Source organism: Eschrichtius robustus, chromosome 14, assembly GCF_028021215.1.
Source record: "Eschrichtius robustus isolate mEscRob2 chromosome 14, mEscRob2.pri, whole genome shotgun sequence".
NCBI lineage: Eukaryota > Metazoa > Chordata > Mammalia > Artiodactyla > Eschrichtiidae > Eschrichtius > Eschrichtius robustus.
In genome coordinates this window covers 44,477,809-44,496,326 of record NC_090837.1, presented here as the reverse complement: position 1 = coordinate 44,496,326, position 18,518 = coordinate 44,477,809, and the positions used below count along the sequence as shown (strand labels likewise).

The 18,518-nt window shown below is 40.3% G+C and overlaps 1 protein-coding gene across 1 annotated transcript in view; it reads left to right on the top strand.

The window, feature by feature from the left end:
• Window positions 1-18,518, top strand: part of CDH2 (cadherin 2) — a 213,019-nt gene that overhangs the window by 162,210 nt on the left and 32,291 nt on the right. Inside the window, exons 7-13 of the mRNA XM_068563811.1 lie at window positions 445-617; window positions 8,516-8,653; window positions 9,332-9,517; window positions 12,109-12,362; window positions 13,782-13,924; window positions 16,784-17,017; window positions 17,322-17,555. Coding sequence (XP_068419912.1) covers window positions 445-617; window positions 8,516-8,653; window positions 9,332-9,517; window positions 12,109-12,362; window positions 13,782-13,924; window positions 16,784-17,017; window positions 17,322-17,555 — 1,362 coding nt within the window. The remainder of the gene's footprint in view (window positions 1-444; window positions 618-8,515; window positions 8,654-9,331; window positions 9,518-12,108; window positions 12,363-13,781; window positions 13,925-16,783; window positions 17,018-17,321; window positions 17,556-18,518) is intronic.

Below are 18,518 nucleotides of genomic sequence, written 5' to 3'. Positions count from 1 at the left end.
TTTTTTTTTTTAAATTATTTATTTATTTATTTTAGGCTGTGTTGGGTCTTTGTTTCTGTGCGTGGGCTTTCTCTAGTTGCGGCGAGCGGGGGCCACTCTTCATCGCGGTGCGCGGGCCTCTCACTGTCGCGGCCTCTCTTGTTGCGGAGCACAGGCTCCAGACGCACAGGCTCAGTAGCTGTGGCTCACGGGCCTAGTTGCTCCGCGGCATGTGGGATCTTCCCTGACCAGGGCCCGAACCCACGTCCCCTGCATTGGCAGGCGGATTCTCAACCACTGCGCCACCAGGGAAGCCCATCAGTAGTGTTCTTAATCAAGTCTAAATGATTACATGTTGCTTTGAAAAAGTGGAATGAAGATTGATGGAGAAGGTAAATACACCTTCCGTTTGGGGGACGCTGACATGACGTGTGACCATTCATTTTCCATGTCTGCTATGTCTAGGAACATACGTGATGACGGTCACTGCGATTGACGCTGATGACCCAAATGCCCTCAATGGGATGTTGAGGTACAGAATCCTGTCCCAGGCACCAAGCAGCCCTTCGCCCAACATGTTTACAATCAACAACGAGACTGGGGACATTATCACAGTGGCAGCTGGACTAGACAGAGAGGTAAGCCAACCGACGTCTGTATTTGAATTTGTTTGTAATCTTAAAAGTGCACAGGGTCACATACAGTTTGTCTCCAGGTAATAACATCTCCACAAAATTATTCACAACGCTCACGGTCACGAAGAAATCTGTTGTACTCCTTTCTACAGAACTTCAAGTTTGTCAAATGATCTATGTATACTGGATAAATCACTGCTGGTCCATGTAATATTTAATGTGATCATTGACTAAGTTATGCCAATAACCCTCTGGCATCTAATTTTTACAGTTCTTGGCATTTTCTGTTTTCCCTCATATTCAAAGGTTTTGGTGAGGAATTAAGTGAAAAATCATGCCCAAATACATACATAAATTTAGGATAATTTTTAACATTCATATTTCTAAGAGGCTACAAATAACATGTATGATGAGTTTCTTTGTGGCCTCCTGATTTAGTGCAGAAGAGATGGTCTCCTTCCCTTTAACTCTAAGATTAACTTATTTAACAGGTTTGAACACCAAGAATGGCATTCATTCTGCTGACAAGCCTTGAAAGTTATAAATGCAGAGAAACACATTTCTGGCCTAATATTTTGTTGCAAAGGCATAAAATCTTGACAGTATTGAACTATTATGTAGTATCACAGGCTGAGAGGGAATAGGTATTTCAGTCATTCCAGATGGGTCATCTCGCTGTGACAGACCTGAGCCCACCGTACTCCGGCACCCTGCTGTGTTTTGTTCACATGATTCCTTCTGCCAGGAATGTCTTGCCCATTTTTCTTGATCTTGAGCCTTCCAATTCTTCATGCTGCCATTCAAGCCCTGCTTATATCCTTTCCTGAAAACTCTAGCCCTCACAAAGTTTTTACACCCTTTCTCCATTAGGTTCTGACCATTTTCTTAGAGATTCTCAAGGTCATTATTGACCATCGGTAATTACTGTGTGAGTGAATAATCCAGGTGCCAACTCATAGAGATCCGTGCTTGTAGATTTCTGGCTGAGCCAGCTTTTATAGTGATAAGACCTCATATTATGTGTGGCAAAAGGAACCATTAGACCTACCATAATAAATACTATTGACAAGGATTTTAGGAGCTGGTTTTTACAACACTTTACTTGCCTTAGTAAGTAGCACCCACTTGAATTGGATTGAAGAAAACATTACTATTGCAATTCATTATATACGCAAGATAGTGCTAGCAACACTTTAATAAAGTAATATGAGCCAATCAAGATTACTTAATTCACAACTGAGCTGAGACCTTACTTAGGAGTTAGATGTATGGCTATTACATTATGCTTATTAATTCCCACGTGTCAACAATTCTTCCTCTAGGAATGTTTTGCACCAGAGATTGTTGAAATTTAGTTTTTGCAGTAGTACCTTTAGTTCAATGATATTTGGAACACGTATGTCTTTACACCTCTTCCATTACTGTATGAAATACTATTCTTAAATGTCAGTAAATTCAGCATGAATGCTATATTTTATATGAGAATATGGTATATTTTTTAATATTGTCTCTTGAGTGCCAGGCTGCTCACATACTAAGTAGGTATAGCTCATCTCCCAAAGCTAATATTTCTCTTTCATTTCACACTCTCATTGTGAGATACAGAAATGGGACTTCATCTTGTTTTCATACGGTAATATTCCTATCACATTTAGCCTGTTTTATGAAAAGCAAGAGGCATAGAGAATGAAAGATAGTTTTGCCAAAGCAAACCAACTGTATTTAAAAATCAAAGAGACTGTATTTAGTTTAGAGGGTGAAAGTCGGAAGTCAGGCCTGTACTTTGGGTAAGTATGTCTTGCGGTGAATGGAAGCAGCTATCCACGACCCGATGAAATGAATGTGGATGTGAACTCGAAACTGGTAAATCACGGGTTAGATACAGTATGAGAAATTGCTCCTTAACAGTGAAATTATTAAACACAACAATGAGTCACTAGGGAAAATTACAGAAAACCTTCCTTTCCTGAAAGTCATTTAACATGGGGAAAATGTATCTATCTTGGATGGTTTATGGTAATTCTGCCTGAGGCCAAGGGTACATTATTCTGACTTCTCCGGGCCTCCGTGCAGGCTGGAGATGCTTTTATTTCTACTAGAATTCACAATTTTCTTTATGTCGAGTCATCTCCGTTGTCATCCTCCCAGGATGGATGACACCTTTAAGTGATTCCTAATCACTGAAATGCTTACTGAGATTCAGCTTTTTATTTACCTTTCATCTCCAGGTTTAAAAAAATTCCAATTCTTGGGGTTTTTCCAGGCCTAAAGCTGTACCCACCATACTTGCCATTCTTCAATTTTTTAATCTCCACCTGATTTCTTTTTTTTTTTTTTGGTTTTCTAAATACATTTTAAAAAATTTATTTTATTGAAGTATAGTTGATTTACAATGTTATGTTAATTTCTGCTGTACAGCAAAGTAATTCAGTTTTACATATATCCTTTTTATCAGTTTTATAAAATATTCTTTTTCATGTTCTTTTCCATTATGGTTGATTACAGGATATTGAATATAGTTCCCTGTGCTATACAGTAGGACCTTGTTGTTTACCCACCTGACTTCTTGTTGCCTGACTTGGTGGTACCCATTCCTGGCATTTTCTTCTTTTCTCCAGCTTTTATATGTCCATCTCCTGCCCTTTTCGGTCAGGACTACTGATGAGTTACCCTCTGCTTCACTAGGTTTGAATAATTCTGGCTTTGCCTCTGATGGGCTATTTGACCTTCAGTGTATTAACCTGAAACCTCAGCTCCCCCATCTGTAAATGGGGGTGATAATATTACATCTACTCCATGGGACGGTTGTAAGGATGACGTAACGCAAGGCGGAAAGCGTTCAGGACAGTGTCCAATACGTATTAACTCTCATTTTCCCTGCTGCCATCATAAATCCATTCTCAGCATCCAGTGGATGATCACCATCACCTTGACTCCTCATCATAATTTTTCTCATGATGAAGAAAGAATTATGCTTCCTGTTTTTCACGCCAAATAATACGTTTGCTCGTGCCCTCAATTCTGTGTTCTCTCCTGAAGGAATGTTCTCCTGTTTTCTGTGGTCTTGGTCTTCCCTCCTCTGCAGGTTCCCTCCTGCAAACCCCACTGGTTCCTTCATATCCACAACCCACAGCATGAAGTCAGAGCTCTTTAACGTGGTGCTCCAGACCCTCTAGGACACTGGTCCCAAAGCCTTCTTTAGTCCAAGCTCCTAGAATTCCTTACGTCCTGCTAAGGAGCCAGTGGTGCCCTCTGCCCATACAGCCACATGTCAGTCCTTGTACAGATCTGAACTTTTCTGTTCTTCTCTGTCTTTTGTTTCCCCTGCCTGAAGATTTCTGTCCCATCTCTCTATAGAGCAGGCTAATTTGCACTCTCCAAGAGCCGGTCCTCAGCTCCTCCCCAGGGCACACACAGTGGTGTGTGTTCCTCCAGATACACAGAGACCGTGTTACATGGACATCATATCTGCCTTCCAGCTCCCGATATTCATTGAGGTCCATGTGCTCCTCTTCTTTTCACCTTGAACAGGAACCTGGAAGAAAAGTTCAAGTTTTTCGATTTTCTTCTTGTCAACACCAGACTCCTAAGAAGGGCAGCCCATACTCACCTCTCACTCCTACCTTTTCCTGGTCTCCTTGGAATCTGGCTTTCCGCCTCCTTCCCCCTCTCAGGATTCACTCAGGCCGTGCATATATTCCCACTTGCTTGGTGGGCACTCATATAGCGCAACCATTAATGGTACAGACTCTGGACTCAGAGAGACCTGGATTCAAATCTTTTCTCAGCTGCTTATGACTCAGTGTCAGTGGGCAAGCTTCCCTGGCTCCCTAAGCCTTGGTTTCCTCCTCTGTAAAATGGGGATGAAAACAGTCCACCTGCCTTATAGGTTTATTCTGAGGACTAAATGAGACACAACGTATAGTGTGGCGCATAGTTAGTGCTCCTTCGCAATAAATGTTATTTTTTTATTATCAAGGCCCTTAGAACAATGCCCCGATATACAGTAACCATTCCAAAAAAATTTTTTAGCCCACAAACTTACAAGGTAGATAGCACTGTCAGCCCCATTTCACAGATGAGGGAACTGGGGCTTTGCATTTAAGAATTTGAACAGGGTCACAAACCTGCACTTCCCTCCCAAGTTCTCAGACATTCTTACTTACTTGTCCATCCTTGAACTCAATGCATCTTTTCAAAAGCAAACCTATCATCTCCCTAAATCTGTGCTTCCTGAGGAATTTTCTATTTCATGTGATCAGTGTGCCACCTCTCCAGTTTCCCAAGATCATGGTCTATATACCTCCCTTTCCTGTGCCCTGCCATCCATCCACTGATTGATTTAGCCGTCAAGTTCCTCTCAGTTTACCCCCAGAATGCGTCTTGCATTCATTCCTCCCTCCAGGCTTGGAGGACTGGTTGAAGGCACCCTATGAAAGGTTCCTCCCATCACTTCTTCCTACTCTCACTATGGTCGCATTGCACATGTGGCCCTGTGACCCATTCTTATTTGTCTCTTTCACTTAATGGCAGCAAAGCCATCTCTGGTTTTGTTCATTATTTTGTCCAGGTAGACATTCATTAGATGTGTGCCAAATGGATGACTGAATGTTCTCACCTCTTCGTTCACTTAGAGCACTCTAGTTCAGTGCTCTAGTTTCAAAAGTGTGGCACACAAGTATAATGGTTTTAACTGATACACGTAGGGAAAACCAGAGACCACAAGTCTTTTAGTTGCTACTCCATCAAGTAGAGACTGCCAGAGCACAAGCATTGTATTGTGTTTAGTTTTAGAGTTATATTTATGGCAAGTGATGCTAGTTTTCCATTTACAGTACTTTTACAATAAATTGTTTTTTAAAAGGGAGTTCACGTCAAGATAAATAGTAAGTGACTCATGGTGTGGAAATACGAGGATATAGCAGAATTGGGAAGATGGTATATGAATCAGCTTAGCGGTTTGGGAAACAGTGAGCTAGTTTCTGCTCCCAGTATATATGGTTTAATGAATAAATGATAGCTAGCCATGTAAATAAGGAGATGGTTTTTCCCAAACCTGAAATGATTTTTATAATATAATGCAAGGCCCGAGGTTTCCCATACATTCATCCACCAGCTACAGATTCAAAAGCATTTGTCCCTTGCTTATGCTGTGTCAGGTATTACGCTATATGCCAGGGACATAAACATCTGCAAAGCAATGACCCTGGGGAGGGGTGTGGGTATGTGTGTGTGTAGCCGGGGAGGACAGACAGATGGACTGATAACAGCCTCAGAAACTAGAAACAGTGACAGAGGTGTGTCCTGAGTAGGCAAACAGCTCTTTCTCAAGGACTTTCAGAAGTCATCTCTGAGGTGACTTTAAGCTTCGTGTTTGCTAGGCTCAGATAAAGGGGGAAGGGTATTCTGGGCCAGGGTTTCTCAACCTCGGCTCTGTTGACATTTTGGACGGGATAAGTCTCTGCTGTGGGAGCCTGTCCTGTGCATCATAGGTGTTTAGTAGCGTCTGTGGTCTCTACCCATTAGACGTCAGTAGCACTACCCAGTTGTGACAACCAGAAACGTCTGAGGTTATTGACAGATATCCCCTGGGGGAGATGTAGGGCAAAATCGCTCCAGTTAAGAACCACTGATTCAGGCAGAGGAAAATGCCAAATGCAGTGGCGCAGGGATGCGATAGGCATTTGAAGATAAATACAAACAGCTCAAGGTATGGGGTCAGTGAATGGAAGGTGAGAGCTTTGGTGGGAAAGGTGAGTCACAGAGATGGAAGGATTGACAGCAAGCAGAGGGGTTGAGACTTTGTCCTTTCTAGAACAGAAAGCAAGGAAATGTTTTTAAGCGAAGTCCCCTTGATCAGATGCGAAACTATGAGGGTGGGAAGTCAAATTCTTACGAAATCTAAATGTCAGTCATTCAGAACCAGATGCCAAGTGACTAAATTAGGCAAGAAGCTCTAAATAGTTTGGTTGTCTAAAACATAGACTGTGATGACTTCCTTACTAAATGTAAAAGCATTTTACCAATCAGGCACTTAAAATTGGAGATTATATTATTTACCAAGTGGTGTTTTTCTTTACTCGAAGAAACACTGCATTTTAGAAATAACAATGTTCTTTTGTAACTTAGATATCTCAAGACTAGCTTGAAGCAATAGGAAATTTCAAGTATTAGCTACTGAGCCCAATATTTCAGCTCAGTGGAAAATTGTACATATTATGCTTATATAAGTCTAAAGATCACTGTAAAGTAGACATTAACAAAGAACCATATCTGCAGATAATACCTATGTACATTTTTTATCTTCTGTAAAAAATACCATTTTTTTTCTTTTTTGAGAATGTTCATCTGTTTCTGCAAATAGCAGCCAACAAAAATGGCATTTCAAAGTCATAACAAATTTTTATTTTTCATGATTTTTCAGCTGGGAGGCTGAATTGAATGCCCTACAAAATTCTCTTGTTAACTGTGAGAGCATTAAGCTGAAATGACACTCTTGATTGGGAATGGAAATCATTGAGAAATATTTTAGCCTATGTAAGCATTGTGGTGAGGGGTTATGGGTTAAGAAAAATTTAAATGGCTCAACCAACACTGTTCCTTTGTTTTTTTGTTTTCCAATCAAAAAAGTGGGTGTTTTTTTTGAAGACAAAGGAAAAGGAACTGAAGTAACTGCTAGAGATTGGCATCTTGGTGGACAGACACTAAAAATTGAATGTGTGAGGTTTGACTTTCCCTCCTACCCCTTTCTTTGCCTTACCTTGCTCACTAACAACTAAAGCAAAAGCTACAATTTGTGTCTGTTCTCCCTAAGCTCCAGAAATCCCTCAAGAGTGGCCATTCATAATGTTGGCTATATTCAGAATTAGCGAAAACTACTCTTTGCAGTGACTGTTTATTTTTGTATGAAGAAGTGAGTTTTGTTGTTCAGGATGTTTTAACATTTTTCAATGATCTATATTTTTTATCTGTGCCAATTTCCACAGAGATTTCTAATGATTTTAGGTATTTGTTTTGTTTAGGTTTTCCTAATACAGAACTTCATCAACTAGTGCTGTAGACATCTCAGACGATCTCAAGATTTTTCTCTTAGATACATTACAGCTGAATATGGCTCCCCTTTAAAAACTTCAGTCTGGAATCTGAAAGCAGTGATGCCTATTTGATATTAACCATCTATATGAAAATGTATCCGTATTCATTATAGGTCTGTGGACCCAGTGAGTGTTATGCCCAAATAGCAGTCCACTGAGTATGCAACTATTAAATACCTACTGTGTTACAAAATGAAGGATATAGACATAAACCCTTTATTCTGGTTTTGACTTCATTTAACAATGTCTCTCTCCTCTATAGTTGTAAATAATATACACTAATGGAAATTAGGAGAAAATTACTGTATCAACCTTGTTATAATAGAAACAACATCTGTAAGGATATATAAAAAGAAAGCATATATACTTCATGAATTATATATGCTTTCTTCTCTCTCTCAAGTTTCTTTATTGCTTTCCGTATCCTAAACCGAGTAGAAATTAACGTATGAGAAAGTAAATACAAACCACATGACTTGAATGCTTGATGACAATGTTATGAAGTTCAGAAGAAAAGGAAAGGTTGAGACCAGATGGAAGTTTCAGCTTCGCAGTGAATTTCACACATCTGCCGCGCTTTCCTTTCCGCCAGTAGAGGTGAAAACATATAGTTAAATCTCTCTAGACAAGGACCAGACCTGTGCTTCACAAGTTAAAGTAAACTCCACTTGGGAAATTCTGAGTCCTGTTAATCAGAGTGAATAATGCTATGCTTTCCGTGTGTAATCAAGAGCCATTTACAGAACAACTGTTACGTCTTCTTGAGGAATTAGTTTCATTTAAGTTGTTATCTTTATGTCTTTTTAGAAAGTGCAACAGTATACGTTAATAATTCAAGCTACAGACATGGAAGGCAATCCCACATATGGCCTTTCAAACACAGCCACGGCTGTCATCACGGTGACAGATGTCAATGACAATCCTCCAGAGTTTACTGCCATGACAGTAAGTACAGACTGTCACTCACAGAAGTCTAGGCCTGTGGTCCATTACTGAGAAGTTTTGTCATGAATAATAAATGCGTTAAACAGAGCTGGAACTTGCTTCATTCTTCTCACTGTAGAATGGCTACTGACTCCTAAGTTTCCTGTCACTTACACCAGGGTTTTAAATAAGGCACCGAAGTAATTTGTTTTTTCGTTCTCTCCAAGTCCACTGATAAAGTTGTTAAAACATGCTGCCTGGAAGAAATGCCCTAAAAGGACTTTATGCTGTTATAACAAAATATTTATAAATATCTTCAGGTGCACGAACCACGTGACTGATAGATGCTACTTTGTCAGCATACAATTATGATCTCTTGAGTAAAATGAATTCCTTCAGACAAGTCCTTTCCTCCTACCCACGCCCCCCCACCATTAATCACTCACAGAAGGATGCTAATTTTAATAGTAATGAAACTGTAACATAATTTCAAAAAAAAAATTTGAGGGCCGAAAAAAGTTATAGTATTTTTAAAGTCAAACATAAATGCTGTGATTACCTGCATTACTAATCTCCTCGTTTAGTGTGGATAATAAAGATTTAATGGGGTGGTAAAATCAGGGCAGTGTGGTCGTCAAGACACACTGTCCTTCAGCCGTGCCTGTCGCTCCTCTGACTGAGCTTTGTCTTTTCTTACAGTTCTATGGCGAAGTCCCTGAAAACAGGGTAGATATCATAGTTGCTAATCTAACTGTGACGGATAAGGATCAGCCCCACACGCCAGCCTGGAACGCCGTCTACAGAATCAGCGGCGGGGACCCCGCCGGGCGCTTTGCCATTCAAACCGACCCCAACAGTAACGATGGCTTAGTCACCGTAGTCAAAGTAAGTGCGATGGTCTCTCTCATGGCCACTCTGCAGCAACCCATATATGCCACCTACCCCTTAGGTTGTTATTGAATCTCAGGACTTTTTTCTTTCGAACGTCTCTGAATCTGAGTTAATGTATTTGGAGGCGTCACGTCTGTTATTTTTCAGTTACGCCGAGGCCAACATAGATAGTCTCACTTTATCCCTGGAATATGATTGTTTTTCAGTCATCGGGGAGTTTTAACAGTGAAGACAGGACAGCCCTCAACAGTGCTGTCAGTGCCATGGATGTGTTAGTGATATGTCACATCATGGATTTTTGATGGCCAATTGATAGCTATTAAGAAGGATGCCCCACACGTACTATTCTTATGTCTACAGGTTGCTATTAGAGTATTGGCTCAGGGAACAAACCAGAAAATATCACAGACGTAAAACAGGGTGAGTGTAGGCAAGGAGAGGGCCTACGCTCTTAAAAGGTTTTGAATTTACATTGCTTTTTTTTTTTTTTTAAGTATTAGCTTGCATTTCCTTTCGTTTTTTTTTTAAATTTTTTATTTAATTCTGGCTGCGTTGGGTCTTTGTTGCTGCACGCGGGCTTTCTCCAGTTGCGGCGAGCGGGGGCCACTCCCTGCCATGGCGCGCGGGCTTCTCATTACGATGGCCTCCCCCATCGTGGAGCACGGGCTCCAGATGCACTGGCCCCAGCAGTTGTGGCTCGCGGGCTCTAGAGCGCAGGCTCAGTAGTTGTGGCGCACGGGCTCAGTTGCTCTGCGGCATGTGGGATCTTCCCGGACCAGGGCTCGAACCCGTGTCCCCTGCATTGGCAGGCGGAGGTCAACCACTGTGCCAGCAGGGAAGCCCCTACATTGCTGCTTTTAAGTGCTGTTTTCAAGACTTTAAGAAATTGGTTCTTCTGATCCTTAATTGTCAAAAAAAAAATAGAACAAAGCTGAGCGCCGGAAGTAAAAGGGATGTTAACTTCAAGGGTAACAATAGATGGTGCTAACGGATGGAAGAGCTCTTTGAAGCGATCATCTCTTTTTAGCCACCCAGGGAAGAGAGCTGCTTCTTTGCCTCGCATCCCAACATTCTTGATTCGTAAGGGAACCTGAATGTTGGTCTTACAGAGAAAGGTGTACCAAGGGCTCCGTTGCCAAGAATGTTATATGTGCGTGAGTAGAATGGTAATCTCCCCCTTGAGGTGGGAGTGGGAAATTCTCTGAACACAGCATAGTGAGTGACAGCACCACCCTCTGTGTTCGAATCCCAGCTCTGCCCTTTGTAGTGGTGACAACATGGCAGGTTTTTTAAGCCTCAGGTTCTTACACAGACAGTGAGGAGATAACTGGTACCTAAGTCTCAATGTTGTTCTGTGGGATAAATAAGCTTAATACCCATTAAAGCTCTTAGCATAAGTAAGTGTTGTCAGGGATGTTTCATGGAGCTAAGGCGCTTACTCAAAAGAACTGTCTCTTTCCTGGCTTCTTTGCCGTCTTGTTGAAAATAATTCAGAAAGGGAAGTTGAACTGGGGATTGTAGAGTGAGAGGGAAGAAACTCTGAAGAGTTGAGGAGGTGGTCTAGGTGAAGAAACTGGTGTGGTCTGTGCTAATATTGTGGCTTTCTCGTAGCTGCTGCCCTTGGTCCTTCTTAGACTCTCCAGGATGGCATGAGAGTTCTCAAGCTCCTTTTTTCATACTGTTAATGCACAGTAATGCTTATCTGCACCTCAGCTAGAAGATGATCAGGGAAGTTAAGAGGGAAAGTCCAGTCTGGTCCCTTGACTCCTGGTAACTTTTCTATTGACAATGAGATTCAGTGGAACTCTGGAAGTTAATATTTACATTAAGGTTATTTGTGCATTGCCTTTATCTAGAGTGGCATTCTTAGATTTGGGATTTGTACAGACCAGTAAAATCCCCAAAATTATTTTGGAAAACAGCCAGAAAAAATAAAGTTTTTAGTTTGCTAGCTAAGGAAAAAATAAAAGTCCTTCTACCTACAAACACTACTGTTTATTGAAGGTATATATGTGTGTGTACTCTAAAATGTATACTTCAAATTATGAATGATACTTTTAAATAGAGTAAGTTTAGCTTTATGAGGAAAAAAAATCACATTTTCTAGTTTTTGTTTTGTCCACTTCATCACAGACTGGTAAAAGCTTTCTTGGATGAGGAGTGGTCTTTGTACCAATGTTTGAGAGTACAATCTACACCATCATGTTCTCACTTGATCCCAGATTATTTAGTATTTTTTATTTTTGGTCAACAGTGCTGTTCTTAAGAATAACTAAGTTGTTAGATGTAGCTAAATAAATGCAGTGTGCAATAGTAATAAGCATTATTTTGTGAACATAAATCTTTGAAATGCCCAAGATATATAAATATCTTCTATAAGTAGGTTAAATTGCGATAAATGTTTCAGTCAATGGCCATGCTAATGCATATTTTCCAGAAATTTGAGAGGAACCTATGGTGTAGTGAATGAAAAATTAATGTTTTAGAAATGGAGTTGCTAGAAGGATAAACTGAAGAATGCAAATATTCTCATTTCCTGCAAAAATATGGTTTCTCCTTTAAAAAATTGTTTTTTATTTTTCCAGCCAATCGACTTTGAAACAAATAGGATGTATGTCCTTACTGTCGCTGCAGAAAATCAAGTGCCATTAGCCAAGGGTATTCAGCACCCACCTCAGTCAACTGCAACTGTGTCTGTCACAGTTATTGATGTGAATGAAAACCCTTATTTTGCCCCAAATCCTAAGATCATTCGCCAAGAAGAAGGTCTTCATGCCGGTACCATGTTAACAACGTTCACTGCTCAGGACCCAGATCGATATATGCAGCAAAATATTAGGTATCAAATGCTATTTTGTAATTTACGTTCTGTTCTATGCTGTGCACAAAATCTATTCACCATCGGAGTGAGAAATTTTCATTAGCACCCAAACTCCTTATTACAAGATTATTTTTAATTCTTTGATGAAGTTTCTTCAGCGGCTCCATGAGTATATTATATCGGAAATATAAGAATGGATCTACCCATGTATTATTTAAAGAAATAAGTTTTCAGCCTCTTTTCTTCTGTCCTCTTTCCTTTTTTAAAGTCTTTAGTAATAATTGAGCCTGTGCTTTTATGCCAACCATCACGTAAAGCTTCTCCTGTGAGTAAATAGGGGAGTCTCAGAAGCTTATAACATTTATCTCTTCCCCGCACATCAGGAAGAAAAGAAAACTCATGCCAACACCAAGATATAAGAGCTAACTATTTTCATCCCTCACCTGTACAGTGGTTATAGGACTTACAAAACATATCTGTAAAGATTTCCAGCGTCAGCAAAGTGTAATTTATCTTTCCTAATGCGGGAGTAGATGGTTGGCAGAGCATATTCCATGTGACTATTATCCGTCGCTGGTGATGGTAGCTTTTAAAATTAGCTCATATTTTATTTAACTTCTTTCAGAACTGTTGCTAACAGATAAATAACTGCGTATCTTCTTCATTTCTCTATACATTGGAATCAAGATAGAGAAATAGCTAGTGCATAGGTATTCTGGACTCCTGCAAATTTTTACCTCTCAAAACATAGGATATGTTTTCCAATTTGTCTATTGGTTTCCCAAGCTTGAAAAGCTTATCCCCACCCCAAATAAAAAAGGAGGTTAAGCTGATACAGATAAATCTGCTCAGACCATGGGACTTCCCTTGGAGGGTGTAGTTCTGAGACGTGGCCCAGGTGGGGAGATCCTAGGAGGAATGGGAATTTGGGAGGAGTGGGGGGTTTCCCCACTGTAACCACATCTCCACCATGATAAGGTGGTAAACGTTTTAGGAGTGTTCTGTGATAGAAAATTCAACTTCTATTAAAATTTCTCTTAAGCCCTATACCTTAGGACTCCTGCTCACTTAGAAGATATATTTGAGCTATTTTTTTGCAGCGTTGCTATCCTATGAACTAGATAACAGCTTAAAATCAGATCCGTCAAATCCCCCTTAACCCCAACCTGCAGTAGGGAGACTGGGCTCCTCGTCTTTCCCCTGGAACACCTATGCAATGTTTCCTGTGCGCCTGGCCACGCAGCACACAACCTTCATGAACCTCCCCAAACCACTGCCACAGAAATTCTTTCCCGCGTTACAGCTGCATGTCCAACCATCATCTACAAAAATGCAAGTTAACGCACTGGTGTCATCTGGGACGAAACCTGAAAAATAGGCTTTATTTTTTAAGTGTCATGTCAAAAATATTAAATGTATTGTGCTTTCATTTTGTAGATACACAAAATTATCTGATCCTGCCAACTGGCTAAAAATAGATCCTGTGAATGGGCAGATAACTACAATTGCTGTTTTGGACAGAGAATCTCCAAATGTGAAAAATAATATATATAACGCTACTTTCCTTGCTTCTGACAATGGTACGTAATTAAATATAGTCACTGTATTATCCTGGATGTTGTTAAGAGTGTAGAGCCATATCACAAATGCATCATCAGGAAATGAAGTTTTCTACAAAACCCAGTTGTCTAGAAAAGTGACCTTCATTCTTCTAAGGCCCCAATTCCTATTTTCCATTTCCACTGGGCTTTCTTTGATACATTCCCTGTCTTCTGTAATGAATGTTCCCAATGTCCTTAGACCCTCCGTGGTCACCTAGTATTGTGATCACAAGCCTTTGTGGTTTTTCTGCCCTGCTGCACCTTGATGCCTCAGTGGCCCAGACACTGTGGTTTTTGAGGTGGTCTTTTTATATTTCTTCTAGTCAATGTGTTTGCTGCCATCAGTTTGTCTGTATCTAGCATTCTTTCTCTTTCTAATTCTCTACCTCTAGTCTGCCATAGGCTAGGAAATTCTAAATTTCATGCATAAATTGAAATAATTGAGTACTTGAGCTTTAGTATGTTGGTTTTGAAAAACATAAACATATAGTTTAGCATCTTTTTTATTTCTGGGTCTCTGCTGGATTCTAAATGGCTGATATTAATAGAGAGCACTTTTTTTTAGATATGTAAGATGAAAATGACTCACGTTAAACTGGAGTTGGACTTGTTTCAGCTCTCAATATGACATGGTTTAAGAGTGAAGCTTTGAAGTTCCACCTGACCCCAGGGTCCAGACTCCAGTTCTATCATTTTCTAACTGCAGGACTGGCAACAAGGTTTTAAATCTGTCCATTTCCTTTTTCTGTTAAATAGGGATAATGGTAGCAGTATATAACTCATAGTGTACAGGGGAAGATAACAAGGCTTGTACATGTAAAGCTTTTAAAACAGTGCCTGGCACAAACTAAACACTCAAACATTTCTATATGTGTTAATAGTTTTAAAACTGAATCATGACCATCTTTTAAAATCATTTTAATGTTGGACTATGAATTTTAGCTTCTAATAAAAATAGTAGGCTTTTCTATTTGGTGGCCGAGATATGCAGTTTGAAAAATGTTGCATATCAACATTTTTGATAAGAACAGTTTCAAAGAACCTTTCCAAATCCTGTATAATGAGATTCAGTGAGATCATTATCTGTCAGAAATCTACAAGGTGACAGGGCCAAAGCAATATTTCTTATCCTTTCTAATATGAGACCTACTGTTCAAATATTTAGAATTGAAACTTGACAGGACCCTCTTCTGCCATTTCACATCAAAGCACAGCATTCGTGTCTGTTGTATATTGTCTCGCCGTATGTAAGTGGTAGCTTTCTCCACAGTGAAACTTAAAGTAATATATCTTGCACCATTATGTTGAGATTTAAAGAGCTATAAAATTATATGTATATATGTTGGTTGTGAGTTACAACCAGATTTTTCATTCACCAAGGTGGATTGTTTTCTACGTGAAAAGGTGTTTGATACAAGAGAGAAGTGAGCAGTTAAACCTGTGTAGCTGTGATGCTTTGCAAATGCACTTGACTTTAAATCACAAGACTGGATTTAGAGCCCCAGTTCTGCTCCTTAATAATTGGACAAGCTATTAGAATCTCTGTGCCTTTGTTTCATTATTGATTGTTGTTTTTGCTGCTTGCTATTCTATGAAGTTGTTATGACAGTCAAATAGTATTAAATGTGATAATAAATGTGAAACTAACTCAGACTACAAAGAATCATAGTGGTTCTGGTGGTATCAGAATATCGTGAACAGCCATCCTACCACTCCACCTTAACCTCCCTGCTCTCAGAGCCATCCGTACTCCTTAGAGAGGTCCGTGGAGTTTTCTCCGTGTCCCCTCCTGAGGAGTGTATGTGTGCACCTTCCTAGTTTCATGACCTTGGGCAGGTCACTTAAACCTCTGGGTTTCCATATTCAGCCTTATTTCAAAAATTCCTATATTTCTATTATATTAGATTTATACAATATATATAAATTATATAATTAAACGTAATTGTCTTATATATTTAATTAACATTGTTTATATTAATAATGTTTTCATTACATTTTATGTATTTGTTATATATTTATTTATAAATATTTATAACACAGCAGAGTCCAAATCACCAGTCTAAATTTTCACAAGTGATAAGTACAGAGACCGCATTTTATAGTGGAATGAGAACGGATTTGGGGTCAGGCAGACCAGTCTTCACTAGCCAACCCTACCACTTCCAAGAGGGTGCGACCGTGACCAGTTTACAGAAACTTCGGTGCCTATCTGTTTAAACCTACTTCATAGGATGACAATGAAATAACGTATAGGGAGCAATCTAATGCTTTCTCAGGGAGGTAGTTGGTTGATCAGTAAATACCATGTCTCTTCTCCATGGGTTCCTCCCCAAGATGAGGTCTGTGGGTCCGTATCACTTGTCTGTAGACTGTTTCGATATTTCAGAGCAGTGTCTGAGCTTGAAAAGCATTCGCGGGTTCTTTTGTTCACACGGCTTGGTTCTCCCTCAAAGAGTAGGGTCCATGAGATCACGAGCCCGGGGTTCTGCTTCTCTTACATCCCCCGGTGCCTAGAGGAGCGCGATGTGCACGGGGCCCAGAGCAAGGACGGCGAGGGCGCCGGATCACCCTTGGCCGGGCCAGGGGCATGCGCATGCGCCCTGTTACCGCCCTCAGCGCCCGCAGCCCCGGCGGGGGCAGCACAGGGTCATCCTGCAAAAGAGGCATGAAGTGGCCTTGTACCAAAAACAGTCTGCCGAGATGCTGTGGCAACTACATTCTTCCAAGGTTACGCAGTGATAGGGGCAAGCAGGCTGGAAACTTAGAGTTTCACCGTAAGTGAGTCTCAAGGGAAAGAATTGTTCAGCATCGGTTTGTGGTTTTTGTCTCCCTTTTAAGGAATCCCTCCTATGAGTGGAACGGGAACACTGCAGATCTATTTACTTGATATTAACGACAATGCCCCTCAAGTGCTACCTCAGGAGGCAGAGACTTGCGAAACTCCGGACCCCAATTCAATTAACATCACAGCACTTGACTATGACATTGATCCAAACGCTGGACCATTTGCTTTTGATCTTCCTTTGTCTCCAGTGACTATTAAGAGAAATTGGACCATCACTCGGCTTAATGGTGAGAACAGGTTCATTATTTGAATATATGTGCAGTTGAGAGGCTTTGACCTGGCATGAAAAGTTAATTTTAAGTGCTTTATTATCTTCCCCTTAAATGTGTTTTAAAAGCTATTTAAAGTTTAAATAAGATATTAGAAGCCCTTAAAGACAAAAAACAAAAACAAAAAAACTTGACAGTGCAGGATAGTTGAAATCTGCTTTATACGTACCATTTGGGAGTAATACGTTCTGGAAGATGCCATGTGTTTTTGAATCGTATAATGTATGAACTATCAGACTGTATTTTTCCCTTTTTTGTATAGGTGATTTTGCTCAGCTCAATTTAAAGATAAAATTTCTTGAAGCCGGGATATATGAAGTTCCAATCATAATCACAGATTCGGGTAATCCTCCCAAGTCAAATATTTCCATCCTTCGCGTGAAGGTTTGCCAGTGTGACTCCAACGGGGACTGCACAGATGTGGATAGAATCGTGGGAGCAGGGCTGGGCACGGGCGCCATCATTGCCATCTTGCTCTGCATCATCATCCTGCTCAGTGAGTACTTTCCTCGTCTCTTAGGTGTAATTCTTGTTGCTTCTAGGATGTTTAGCAAAGTAACTTTTTATTGTCGCCTTTCATCGTAACCTAACAACTCTCTTCCACCTCTGAGCATTTTCTTGCAGCCAAGCCCACTTCAGAATGAGAAAAGCCCTGAGCATCCTTGCAAGCACTTACATGTTTGCAGCAAACCCAGCCAGCCTACCTCTTTTGTGCCCTGTTGCAGTTTTCTGATGGGGATCGCTTGGGGAGCTGTAGCAAACTCTTTTCATAGAAAAATATTAGACAGTGCTCAGTTGGAGCCCCTCTCTTAGGATTCGAGTCTGAATTCATGGCACGCAGTTGGTGATTTAGGAAAATAAGTATATTGCTTTCCTTTGCTTTCCTTCATATAAAGTGCAGTCAGCAACCTGCTCCAGTCATGCAAGGATCAAGGTATTTGTTTTTGACGGGCTGCATAAAATAGTGAGAGATTGTACTTCATACAGCACACTGGATAATAGAAATGATTGCACAGCTCAATAAACTGTCTGTCTTTAGAGCAAGTCTAGATTAAGGAATTGCTCCTTTGTAAAATACTTTGCAGTCTTTGGTTCAGTGGAATGCAAGGAATTAACCACTGGAAAGTACTTTAGGAACCACTTGTAAGCATGCAGGTTAAAAGAATAAATTGCCTGGACCCTGTGTTGTATTGTTGAATAGCAGCAGGACTTAGTTTATTGTGCGATCATGCTATGCACCAATCACTTTCTTGAAAATGTTCGCCATTTCTTTTATGTTTTCTCCATTTGCAAGTGTTCTAGTAATTTAGAATCCTGACCCTTTTTTTTCTAAGCAATTACTGTAGAAGGCTAAGCATTTTTTACTTCCTATGTGGAGACTACTTTGACTATAATTTGAAACCTACATGCTATACTAATAATCCACTTGCTAGATTTAGCCCTGGAACAATGGCAAATG